This window comes from Oncorhynchus masou, chromosome 21, assembly GCF_036934945.1.
Source record: "Oncorhynchus masou masou isolate Uvic2021 chromosome 21, UVic_Omas_1.1, whole genome shotgun sequence".
NCBI lineage: Eukaryota > Metazoa > Chordata > Actinopteri > Salmoniformes > Salmonidae > Oncorhynchus > Oncorhynchus masou.
This window is the reverse complement of record NC_088232.1, coordinates 2100295-2113999: the sequence shown is the minus strand read 5'-3', so window position 1 is coordinate 2113999 and position 13705 is coordinate 2100295. Positions and strand designations below refer to the sequence as shown.

The 13705-nt window shown below is 45.1% G+C and overlaps 1 protein-coding gene across 4 annotated transcripts in view; it reads left to right on the top strand.

Annotated features, from left to right (window-relative positions):
* Positions 1-13705, top strand: part of LOC135507579 (lipopolysaccharide-responsive and beige-like anchor protein) — a 334560-nt gene that overhangs the window by 103216 nt on the left and 217639 nt on the right. For 3 of the 4 annotated variants that reach the window (XM_064927105.1, XM_064927107.1, XM_064927104.1), the window contains exons 31-33: positions 8333-8502; positions 12082-12154; positions 12444-12577. In XM_064927105.1, the coding sequence (XP_064783177.1) occupies positions 8333-8502; positions 12082-12154; positions 12444-12577 (377 nt within the window). The remainder of the gene's footprint in view (positions 1-8332; positions 8503-12081; positions 12155-12443; positions 12578-13705) is intronic. The other variant, XM_064927106.1, reaches the window with a different exon arrangement.

Sequence of the window (13705 nt, the reverse complement as noted above, 5' to 3'; positions counted from 1 at the left end):
GTCTACTCTAATCTCTACCGTCTGTGTTCAGGTCTGGGCTCTGCTCTACCCTGCTCCTCTCTCTCTCAGGTCTACTCTAATCTCTACCGTCTGTGTTCAGGTCTGGGCTCTGCTCTCCCCTGCTCCTCTCTCTCTCAGGTCTACTCTAATCTCTACCGTCTGTGTTCAGGTCTGGGCTCTGCTCTCCCCTGCTCTTCTCTCTCAGGTCTACTCTAATCTCTACCGTCTGTATTCAGGTCTGGGCTCTGCTCTCCCCTGCTCCTCTCTCTCTCAGGTCTACTCTAATCTCTACCGTCTGTGTTCAGGTCTGGGCTCTGCTCTCCCCTGCTCCTCTCTCTCTCAGGTCTACTCTAATCTCTACCGTCTGTGTTCAGGTCTGGGCTCTGCTCTCCCCTGCTCCTCTCTCTCTCTATCTCTCTCTCTCTCTCTCTCTCTCTCTCTCTCTCTCTCTCTCTCTCAGGTCTACTCTAATCCCTACCGTCTGTGTTCAGGTCTGGGCTCTGCTCTCCCCTGCTCCTCTCTCTCTCAGGTCTACTCTAATCTCTACCGTTTGTGTTCAGGTCTGGGCTCTGCTCTCCCCTGCTCCTCTCTCTCTCATGTCTACTCTCTACCGTCTGTGTTCAGGTCTGGGCTCTGCTCTCCCCTGCTCCTCTCTCTCTCAGGTCTACTCTAATCTCTACCGTCTGTGTTCAGGTCTGGGCTCTGCTCTCCCCTGCTCCTCTCTCTCTCAGGTCTACTCTAATCTCTACCGTCTGTGTTCAGGTCTGGGCTCTGCTCTCCCCTGCTCCTCTCTCTCTCAGGTCTACTCTAATCTCTACCGTCTGTGTTCAGGTCTGGGCTCTGCTCTCCCCTGCTCCTTTCTCTCTCAGGTCTACTCTAATCTCTACCGTCTGTGTTCAGGTCTGGGCTCTGCTCTCCCTGCTCCTCTCTCTCTCAGGTCTACTCTAATCTCTACCGTCTGTGTTCAGGTCTGGGCTCTGCTCTCCCCTGCTCCTCTCTCTCTCAGGTCTACTCTAATCTCTACCGTCTGTGTTCAGGTCTGGGCTCTGCTCTCCCCTGCTCCTCTCTCTCTCAGGTCTACTCTAATCTCTACCGTCTGTGTTCAGGTCTGGGCTCTGCTCTCCCCTGCTCTTCTCTCTCAGGTCTACTCTAATCTCTACCGTCTGTATTCAGGTCTGGGCTCTGCTCTCCCCTGCTCCTCTCTCTCTCAGGTCTACTCTAATCTCTACCGTCTGTGTTCAGGTCTGGGCTCTGCTCTCCCCTGCTCCTCTCTCTCTCAGGTCTACTCTAATCTCTACCGTCTGTGTTCAGGTCTGGGCTCTGCTCTCCCCTGCTCCTCTCTCTCTCTATATCTCTCTCTCTCTCTCTCTCTCTCTCTCTCTCTCTCTCTCTCTCTCTCTCTCTCTCTCTCTCTCTCTCTCTCAGGTCTACTCTCTACCGTCTGTGTTCAGGTCTGGGCTCTGCTCTCCCCTGCTCCTCTCTCTCTCAGGTCTACTCTAATCCCTACTGTCTGTGTTCAGGTCTGGGCTCTGCTCTCCCCTGCTCCTCTCTCTCTCAGGTCTACTCTAATCCCTACTGTCTGTGTTCAGGTCTGGGCTCTGCTCTCCCCTGCTCCTCTCTCTCTCAGGTCTACTCTAATCTCTACCGTCTGTGTTCAGGTCTGGGCTCTGCTCTCCCCTGCTCCTCTCTCTCTCAGGTCTACTCTAATCTCTACCGTCTGTGTTCAGGTCTGGGCTCTGCTCTCCCCTGCTCTTCTCTCTCAGGTCTACTCTAATCTCTACCGTCTGTATTCAGGTCTGGGCTCTGCTCTCCCCTGCTCCTCTCTCTCTCAGGTCTACTCTAATCTCTACCGTCTGTGTTCAGGTCTGGGCTCTGCTCTCCCTGCTCCTCTCTCTCTCAGGTCTACTCTAATCTCTACCGTCTGTGTTCAGGTCTGGGCTCTGCTCTCCCCTGCTCCTCTCTCTCTCTATCTCTCTCTCTCTCTCTCTCTCTCTCTCTCTCTCTCTCTCTCTCTCTCTCTCTCTCTCTCAGGTCTACTCTCTACCGTCTGTGTTCAGGTCTGGGCTCTGCTCTCCCTGCTCCTCTCTCTCTCAGGTCTACTCTAATCCCTACTGTCTGTGTTCAGGTCTGGGCTCTGCTCTCCCCTGCTCCTCTCTCTCTCAGGTCTACTCTAATCTCTACCGTCTGTGTTCAGGTCTGGGCTCTGCTCTCCCCTGCTCCTCTCTCTCTCTCTCTCTCAGGTCTACTCTAATCCCTACCGTCTGTGTTCAGGTCTGGGCTCTGCTCTCCCCTGCTCTCTCTCTCTCTCTCTCTCAGGTCTACTCTAATCCCTACCGTCTGTGTTCAGGTCTGGGCTCTGCTCTCCCCTGCTCCTCTCTCTCTCAGGTCTACTCTAATCTCTACCGTTTGTGTTCAGGTCTGGGCTCTGCTCTCCCCTGCTCCTCTCTCTCTCATGTCTACTCTCTACCGTCTGTGTTCAGGTCTGGGCTCTGCTCTCCCCTGCTCCTCTCCCTCTCAGGTCTACTCTAATCCCTACCGTCTGTGTTCAGGTCTGGGCTCTGCTCTCCCCTGCTCCTCTCTCTCTCAGGTCTACTCTACTCTCTACCGTCTGTGTTCAGGTCTGGGCTCTGCTCTCCCCTGCTCCTCTCTCTCTCAGGTCTACTCTAATCTCTACCGTCTGTGTTCAGGTCTGGGCTCTGCTCTCCCCTGCTCCTCTCTCTCTCTCAGGTCTACTCTAATCTCTACCGTCTGTGTGAGACTTTTAGCTTTTCATTTTCACTCAGATTGTAGGGATATTCCGTCAGAGCATATACCCATACTGCATAAGAATGTAAGTGTATTTGAAATGGTTAAAATATTATTTATTTTAGATTTGAGTCATCTTTTTAAGACCGAAATTAAAATGATTCTGACAATAATGTGAAAGAGACTTCTCTGTGATTATAAATTAATCTGATCACTCAAATGGTTCAGGTATGGAGCTGGGACGATAAACCGTTTGTTTGTTGACACCACTGATCACTTATCGCAGGCATTTTGCTGATATCGTTCATGATGATAAGTCGCCTATTCTAGAGAAATGTTAAGTTTGAAATGAAATACATTTGCTGAAATGAGTGGTTTGTTAATGGGGACAATTAATGGTTACAACCATCAAACTAGTAATAGTAGTTTAAATTATATTTTTAAACTGTGGTGTACATGAATATATTAAAGCTATCATTTTAGTTATTGTTATCACATCAATTAGGGCAATTTATCGCAACATGGAGTCGCCCAGCTCTGCTCAGGTACCTCAGCCTCAAACACACAGCGGTAGTTCATCATAAAGTCCTGGACGTCTCAGTGACAGCGGTGCAGACAGACAGCCTGTGTAGACAGACAGACTGACACCTACGCCAAAACATGGGAACCAACCGGCCTTCCCCCATCCAAATAACTGGTCCCGGGGTTTCACATTTACGAGCGTGGAAAAAGCAGGATCTCCCAGATAAAAATGGCCGGGGTCAGAGGTGAAGTATCACTGTGATTTATTTACTAGGCAGAGAGATGGAGGCCCGGTCGGCTAGATTCTGCCGTACATACATTCGCCTCGGAGATATGCGCCTGTTATGACAGAATGTCCACAAATATTTGCTGATGCTAACCAGAGCCCCGGTAAACAGCCATCTACGGGAGGAAGAATAGCAGTGGGATTTACATGGCATGTTACAGCAGCCAATGTGGGTGTTAGTTTGACATTTGTGTTTGTAAGGCATTTTGAATGCTGTAAGTTGAACTTGCCACATACCTTTGTAAAGCAATGACCGACCATGTTGAAAATGTGATGTTTTGTGGTAAGGAATTAAAAGTAAATGTATTGAGTGCAAATATCATAGCTATTTGCTCATTGGCACATGAACATACTGTGATCAACAAACAGCATACTGCCATGACAGAGATACTTGTCAGACCAGATAGATGACAGTGGGCCTCCTTGAATAGGAACCTTTAGTGTGATCCCCTGTCACACTGGGAGAGACATGGAGGGTGCTCCATCTCTCCCTTCTTTCTCACCACCTCTCTCCACCTCTGCTGTCCTCAGGCCAAACACTACTGTCTTTCATCACTGATGTCACCAAGGCCAGGTCCAACCGGACGCTGTGACCGCAAGTCACAGGTAGAGCGTTGGAGGTTGGGAAGGGGTTGTTGTTAGGGGGATATAAAGAACACAGGAGGCATGATTCACATGTTTCCATGCACAGGGCCGCATGCAGTGAGAGGGAGAGGGAGGAAGATCAAAGCCAGACTGCATGAGACACAGACAGACAGACAGCCGCTGGGGCCCCACCCCCATCCCCTTACATGAATAAGCCATAAGGATAAACAGAAGAATGGGGGGGGGGGGGGCAACAGACATGCAGTTAGCATTCATCTGGATATTTACTTCAATGTGTCCTGTTAAGCTTGTCTGTGGTGAGAATCTGATGCTCACCTCAACGTCCACTTGGGAATTAAAAATATAGTTCATCCCACTTAACAATTCCCATGTGGAGTCTAATGGCTTGTTGTTTTTTTGCAGTTTGAACCATGTTTGAAACCACGGTACGTGAACATGTGTCGCTAGTATTGCGTGACGTGTTGGATGATTAAATAATTCACAGCCTCTGTACTATAGCCATCAGAATGGACAGTGCCAGATATGTCTACTCTTAGTCCTCCCAGAAGGGAAAGGCCTATCCAGTCAACCTGGCTGGTCAGGTACTGACTAGATTGGATGGGAGTCACTAGTATCAGGGGTGGTGCTGATGTGAAGCACCCAGGGAGAGTGGTGTCGACAGCGGCGGGAGAGAGACAGGAGAGACCATGGTCTGGTTCTCTGCACTGTTTATGAGTAAGAGAAGCCAGGCTATGTCAAGCCCATGGGGAGGGGGTGGTGTGTGTGTGTGTCAGTACAGGGTTGGGGTTCGGTGTTAGGTTCTCCATCTGTTCCCCAGCCTTTAAATGATTCAGTTAGGTTATTAGCTACACTTATCGTTGAGCCCCACGCCCCTGTCGATGATTCAGCCGTCAGAGCAGGTGCTTGGCTGTTACTGTTAAACCCACGACCAGGAGAGGAGAGAAGCAAAGCTCTGGGCTTCGGGTTGTCAGGGCCTGAATAATTTAGAGGTTTTAACCAATAACCGGGCTCGCCACCTTGTAAACACAAGCAATTTCATTAATCTGTGCTATTCTATAGAGTTGAATCGAGGAATGTGCTTACAGGCTGAAGTGAGTGAGAAAGTGAGCGCCTGCGTATAAAGTTACTGCTTAGCAAGCTAGGGTCCTGGAGAGTCATCCCATTTGATTGTTCCATCTGCAAATAGGTTAAGTGTAAAGCAGGATAGGATAGTTGTTACCAACCACTGCAAAGCGACAGCGGTGTTTTTTTTTACTGTGAGCCGAGGCTAATTAGCTAGTGTATTAATTCCTATTTCTTATGTCCTTTACTGTTCAGAAGTAGGGCCATTAAGTAAGTGCCAAGGAGAAAGTTTACGTTTTACAACCAAATAAAATGTCAATTTTTTTTATGTAAAGGGCATGTTATAGAAGAGTTCTCTTTTTTTAAATTTGTGATTTCACTTGGTTTTGAGAAAGTTATCCCCCCCCCACAACGCCATACACGTCTTTCATTCCGCACTATATGGGCCACGTATTAACATTAGCGAAGGCTCCATAAACCAATCAGTCCTTTTAGAAATGGCAGAGCTCTGTGTAATGATGCAGGTCTTTTAGATGTTACACGCATGAAATTGTGTCATTCCAAACTTTATCCGCACTGTTGTGGCACAAATCCAAGTCATTGGACCGAATATTAGATTTTTTGTTGCCAAATCATCTGAAAGTATCTCAAATTGATTGTGAAGCCCAACAAAGTCACTTCGAAATTATTTGGAAATGATGCACGAAAAATGCTAATCTCGGTCCCATGACATAAATGGGATTTGTGCCACAAATGTGTTAGCATGTGTAAACAATGCCAAGGAAACGTAACCAAAGTATGGATTGCTGTCATACCTTGTTCATAGAATGCTTACAGGGTAAGGGAATCAATGTAATTTTGTAATTTGGGTGAACTGCCCCTTTTTAAGTCATATAAATGTCACAGATTCAACATTTGAACTGCAGATGGTTATACAGTACCACAATTATAGAGCGGCCATATTGGCAATAAACCTGTGATATGTTTGAAAATAGCCAGCAGAAGTTGATTCCTGTTCAATGATGGATTGGAAGGAATTTACAATATACATTACGGACAGTAACCCTGTTCTAGAAATAAGACTACAACACCAAATAAGACAGCAATCATTGTGGAATACATTGTTTTCATTTGAGAAATTAGGCTAAACACTCTTATCCAGAGGAACGTGCCATAAGTGCATTCAGCAGAAGTAGCAAAAACATTACCTGTATGTACTAAACAGTGTGTGTGAAGACAGTAGACTACACCGTTGCTGGTATTTCTGCAGCCAGACTGTATCATCCTGCAGCATAGATCACAGCGGGGTCAGAACCAGTCAGTGTTTAACATCCAAAGTACCTTCAACCTAATGTGTGTCATCTGCCGTCTTAAATCATCCAGGCCCTGCTTTGATACCAACGCCAGCTTTCTGTCTGCGTTTGCGGAGCTACTGAAGCCCAGTCAACATACTCCTCTCTGTGTGTGTTTCTGTGTGCATGTGTGTGTTTCTGTGTTGTGTGTTTCTCTCTCTTTCTCTCTCTGTGTGTGTGTGTGTGTGTGTGTGTGTGTGTGTGTGTGTGTGTGTGTGTGTGTGTGTGTGTGTGACCAGTAGGTAGTGATTAGGCCATGCTCCCTCTGTGTCAGCACTGATAAGAAGGCCCAGGTCTACTTTGATAGGGCCACTGGCCTGTCAGGAAGCCTAGTTTAAACTGACAGCTTTATCCAGACGCTGTTTCCGCTCTCTTCCTGTAAGGATGTTATTGATAGGAGAGCACCAGGTCTCCTACAGCACTGGCCCCTAGGGAGAGGGATACACTGGTATTAGTAACCTGTGACTCAAGTAGTACACCAGACCACGATATGTGACGTATGGTAGTACACTAGGACCCATACTGTAGTGATACAGCATTGGTCAGGGAAAGGGGGGTACCTCGTCATGTGTCTTCTGCGTTTAACCCAACCCCTCTGACTCAGAGAGGTGCGGGGGGTGTGCCTTAATCGACGTCCACATCATCTGTAACCTACACCAGACCACTGTGTTATGGATGGGGGTAGACCAGGACCATAGTATACAGTAGGGACCTTGAGGACAGGGATACAGTGTAAACATATAGGGTCATTATAATGTCTACGCACCTTCTATCTATTTGTAGACGTTCAAGAGTGTCCTTGAGTGCTTTTTAACCAACAAAAAACTCCCCCTAACAAAAGCTCCAGCGTGACACAGAATGAATGGGCTTGCGGGCCGGATCCTGTCCGCGGGCCGCATGTTGCCCACCCCTAGTGTAACTTAAGGTATCCTAATAATTAAGTAGTTTACTACAGCTTCTGCCGTGGGTCTATGACCATGTCTGTTATCCATGTGTTTAAAACAATAGTAGAGGAGTAAAACCACTACAAAGGCTGTGTCCCAACTGTTGGCTCAAAACAAATGGGATGCAGAGCAAGAACAATGTGCGGTAGCTTCTTTTCTTTGAGCTATATTGTGTAAGAAAGAGGTTCATCTGCTGATACCTTTGATCTATTCCTTCTAGCTGATCACCAAAATACATCAGATTTTTCAGATTTATTTATCAGGAATTTCTGCTTTTCTGTCGTGTGTGTGTGTGTGTGTGTGTGTGTGTGTGTGTGTGTGTGTGTGTGTGCTCCATTTGTCTCCGAGCCAGAATCCAGATTTGCCACATTTAGTTATGTTGTCGTGGTCACATCCCTAACAGTGTATTGAAGATTTAATATTATTTGTAATGGTGGATGGGCCCACTTTCCGCTAATAAATCACAATGTTTACTGACTTACTGAGTGAGTGCTGCAGGGAGCCAATCGATTTCAGGCAAGATGGATGCAGCCATTACTGAATATTCTGTGTCAGGGAAATAGGCCTCTAATGACTCTACTGTCTAAATGGGATCCTGTACTGTTGTTTTCGCATGCTGCAGCCTGTGTCTTATCAATCACATCTCACTATGCATTATGCCTACTAAACTGACATCACTATTGTTTATATTCTAGAATGACAAAAGTTCTGTTCTTATGTCCTTAGTTAGTCAGATGTCTCAAGGAATGGATTTTATAATGTGTGTTTTAATAGTATTCAACACACATTTTCATATTTACTCTCATCTTTTACAGAAGCGTTCGGGTGGCGCCCAAGAAGGTGGGCGGCGCTCCGTCCCCAGGCTCCTCCACTCCTGTCCCATCAGCCACCGCTGCCGTGGCGGCTACCGGGACACCAGTCAACAACGTTGCCGTGGTTTCCACGGGCGATGCCTCCCAGAGCACCACCGCTGAGGCAGCAGCCGGTGAGTCCCAGACATTAGGAGGTATGTTAGGTTTCCCAGCAGTAAGGTTACCATGCTACGGAGACGGCACGTCAGAGCTGCATCGAAGAAGTAGTCAGTGACAACACCAAGAATTCCAGCTAGCCAAGCCCAAGGAGAATGCCTGTCAAAAAAACAGTCTTTTGGTGTTTGCTTCATTAGTCCACTGTTGATACAGTCCCAAAATGTTTTGCTTGTCTGCAGTGAAGTTTTCAAGATATTGAACTTTCAAAATACAGAAAGTGTCACCGTATGATGCGTTTTTCAGCTTATCTGACAGTAAAAGAGTCGTCTTATCCTCTTCCTAAAACCTGTGTTGATACCAGTCCCTCATCAGCCTCCTTAAGCCTTAGCAGTACTTCTATGTTTGGTTCCATAGATCAGTCCCTCAGTATAAGGCGGCAGGGAGCCTGGTGGTTAAGAACGTTGGGCCTGTAATCCCCAAGCCAGCTAGGTGAAAAATCTGCCGACGTGTCCTTGAGCAAGGCACTTAACTCTCATTGCTCATGTAAGTTACTCTGGATAAAAGCGTCTGCTAGATGACTAAAATGTAGGATAATATTTCAGTGTGTCTTTCTGAATGTTCCCTCCACGCTGTGTAATCCAGTTAGCCTGGAACACAGCCGAGCAGGCAGACCGAGCAGCATTATTACAGGATTAGTGCGTTATCAGGGATCACTGTCAGACGCTATATAGTACAGTACTCTGACTGCAGCCCTAATACAGACTTTTATTCTGTCTTAAAGGGGTATTTATTTAGGTTTGGCTTAAATGTGATGATGCCATGTTGACATTAGGTAAAGAAGGAGTGATATTCTGTGTGTCGTAGAACTAGGAATTATACAGTGTATATGAATGATAAATTATGCATAATTGGGGGCGGCAGGGTAGCCTAGTGGTTAGAGCGTTTGACTAGTAACCGAAAGTTTGCAAGTTCGAATCCCCGAGCTGACAAGGTACAAATCTGTCGTTCTGCCCCTGGACAGGCAGTTAACCCACTGTTCCTAGGCCATCATTGAAAATAAGAATTTGTTCTTAACTGACTTGCCTAGTAAAATAAAGGTAAAAATAAAAAAAATAAAAAAAATAAAAAGTTATTAAAGAATCATAGATTCATGTATAAACTATATCAAGTCCACATTGTTTTCTATGCACCAGGCTCAGCTTAATAAAAATTTCTTTCAACTCAAGTAGAAGTCTTGTCTATTGAGTGGAGAAGGACTCCTTTAGTCCATGGTGACAGTCGGTCAACACTGGGAAGAAGACCTATTGACATTTCCTGTCATGTTCTGTGTGTGTGTGTGTGTGTGTGTGTGTGTGTGTTAGGCGGGAAATGTTTGCGTAAGTGTGTGTGTTAGGCGGGAAATGTTTGCGTAAGTGTGTGTGTGCAGTTTGAGAGGAGTGTGTGTGAAAAGCAGTAGAGAGAGAGAGAGAGTGTGTGTGTGTTTAAGGGGGGCCAGTGGGAGGATTAATGGAGATAAGTTAATTTACTCCTCCACTGTTTGAAGGAGCTACTTCATGTCCACTGGGAGCCTCTCAGTGGGCCACACAGCACAGTGGTGCTTAAAGACGGGGCCCCGTGTCCACACACACACATTCCAGTCCACAGCCTGTCATTCCCTAAGAGTTATCCCCGCTCTGAGACCTTCCCTTACGGCTGGGAAAACAAGCCCACCGAACACCAGAGGATTCGCCTCCGGGTATTCAGCCGGGCATTATGGAATTTATGGGCGACAGTGAAATAGAATTTATTGCCAGATCAATCAAACGTTGTGCTTTGTAGACGTTTTAGACTCGTGTGTCTCTGCCGCGAGGACGGTGTCGTAAAGCACCTGGAAGTCATTTCATGAATATGCGCCCAAAGCGATGAAAGCAAATGTGTTAATTTAAAAAAAGTATACTTTTTTGATTACTTTACGTAAAATAATTTTCATTATTTACCGGAACATTTTCAAATTTTTCATTCCAATATCAGCTCAAAAGGCAAACGAATCCTGTATGCATAGTGGTGTGTAAAAGGAAAACCCTGCATGAATGTTCCCTGATGAATGTAGCATAAATTAGGCCATACATGAACAAAATGATCTGTGCCCAAGTGGAAGGAAGCTGTACGGAGGCAGCTCTACATCATCTACTATCTAACACCAGACAATTACACTACACTTATCCCACACACACATACATCCACCCGTTCTAGAACATTAGAATGGAAACCCTCTGAAACCAGATTTATTGAGCCACTCGTTCCTTCAGTGCAGTAATGTATTGGTGTGGAGGAGGGCCAATGTATTGTCATATCCTGCTATCAGACTAGTAATGATACTGATACTAATACTGATAATGATACTGATAATGATACTGATAATGATACTGATAATGATGCTAATAATGATATTCATAACGATACTGATACTCATAATGATACTGATACTAATACTGATAATGATACTGATAACGATACTGATAATGATAGTGATACTAATAAGGATACTGATGCTAATAATGATACTGATAATGATAGTGATACTAATAAGGATACTGATGCTAATAATGATACTGATAATGATAGTGATACTAAGGATACTGATGCTAATAATGATACTGATAATGATAGTGATACTAATAAGGATACTGATACTAATAATGATACTGATAATGATAGTGATACTAATAAGGATACTAATAATGATACTGATAATGATAGTGATACTAAGGATACTGATACTAATAATGATACTGATAATGATAGTGATACTAATAAGGATACTGATACTAATAATGATACTGATAATGATAGTGATACTAATAAGGATACTGATACTAATAATGATACTGATAATGATAGTGATACTAATAAGGATACTGATACTAATAATGATACTGATAATGATAGTGATACTAAGGATACTGATACTGATAATGATAGTGATACTAATAAGGATACTGATGCTAATAATGATACTGATGCTAATAATGATACTAATAATGATATTCATAACGATACTGATACTCATAATGATACTGATACTAATAATGATACTCATAACGATACTGATACTAATAATGATACTAATAATGATACTAATAATGATACTGATACTAATAATGATACTGATGCGAATAATGCTGTTACTGATGCTAATAATGCTGTTACTGATGCTAATAATGATACTGATACTAATCATGATACTAATAATGATACTGATGCTAATAATGATACTGATGCTAATAATGATACTGATGCTAATAATGATAATGATGCTGATAATGATGCTGATAATGATGCTGATAATGATACAAATAATGATACAAATAATGGTGCTGATACTAATAACGATAATGATACTGATATTAATAACGATTCTGATAATGATACTGATGCTAATAATGAACCACTGGATTATCTCCAGAAACCACATTTATACTCCACTCCTTTCTTTATGTAGAAATGCATTGCGGTGGATGAGGGAGGTGTGTGTGTGTGTGCGCTCTTCTGTTCGTGTGTGTCTACTGTCCTGTCTTGCTCCCAGACTAATAATGAGGCTCTCTGGTTTCTACCAGGATCAGCCAGCGCCAACCTGCCATCTGTCCCCACGCTGTCCCCAATGACCCGGGACACAGCCCCCAGTATGAGGTGATACGTCAGTACACACACCACCTGAACACGAGAGTTCTCTCTCTCTCACACACGCACACAGACACACATTCTTAATTTTTCTCTCTTTGTCTATTTGTGTTGTGATGTTAGACAATATTGTGGATTCTGTAGTAGTTTTAGCTGCTCCTTTGTGGATCAATTTCAGTTATAAAGTCTCCTCTATGCATTTGAATAATCTATTCTACATATTTGCCGGGCGCTGACGTATTGATGTAAACGTGTAACGTGCATGTGTTTGAATACGACTGTCTCATCTTCCCCTCAGTATCTCAGAGAGGCTGGAGCATGCTCTGGATAAGGCTGCCCCCCTACTGAGAGAGATCTTTGTGGACTTTGCCCCCTTCCTCTCTCGCACCCTGCTGGGTAGTCACGGACAGGAGCTCCTCATCGAGGGCACCAGTAAGTACCCGTCTAGAGAGCATCATGGACCACATGGATTCCCACGCAAATCAAATGCATGTATAAAGCCCTCTTTACATCAGTAGATGTCACAAAGTCCTTATACACACACACACACACACACACACTACATTATAATGATATCAAACTAGTCTTTTCTATGGACCACTTATCTCAATAAAAGGTTTCTCTAGATTTCCGACCTGACTGTCAATGATCTGAGGGCTAAATTTACCATTCCACCCTCAGACACAGCCACACTAGTATACACACTGCAGAATTACGGGCCATTTCACACGCCTCTTCATCTAAACAGCACTAACACAGGCCCTTTGGTAATGACATCAAGGCTGGTAAAGGCCTCAGTAGAGTGGATCAGTTTTAACTAACTGATTGTAGCTGTGCTGCGGTACAGGGAGGGGAGGGGCCTGGGTCAGGGGTCAGCCGACTAATGGGAGTGTTTGGGATGTCTACTGCCACCAAACAAAATGGAAAGTTGATTGATAGCTGCAGGGGAGATGGGGGGGGGGGGTTAGGGATTTGTGTGTGTGTGTGTGTGTGTGGGGGGGGGGGGGTCGTGGGTGGGTGGGTGTGTCTGGGAGTGTGGGGGGATTATGTGTGTGTATCTATACATACGTGTGTGTGCGTTGGCGTGCACAGACCAGAGTAACTGAGAATGCAGAGGTCCCTTTTCCTCTCTGCATATGAAATGACCCCTGGCCACTCCACTGCCCCCACCCCCTGCCCCCCTCTTCCCCTCAGACCTTCCACCACTATAGGATCAATGAGACATATGCTGAACCACGTCTCAGCCTGTAATACAAGGCCCAATATGTATTAGTTTACAGTAACATCATGTCCACTCATTAGGCCACATCAATACTACTCTGTCCCCACGCAGATGTCGCCGGATTAGGTACTTCTGGTCAGATTGTGTTTGTGTGTGTGTGGGTTCATTGGAGCGTCCACACACTACGACACACGTCTACATTTTTACTGAAGGAGGCAGCCAAAATGGTTGTCATGGCAGTGAGCTTGTATTTTAGTTTAAACTTTCATTCTCTCCTTGTCTCTCTATCCCCCCTCTCTCTCTCTCTCTCTCCACGTCCCCCCTCTCTCTCTCTCTCC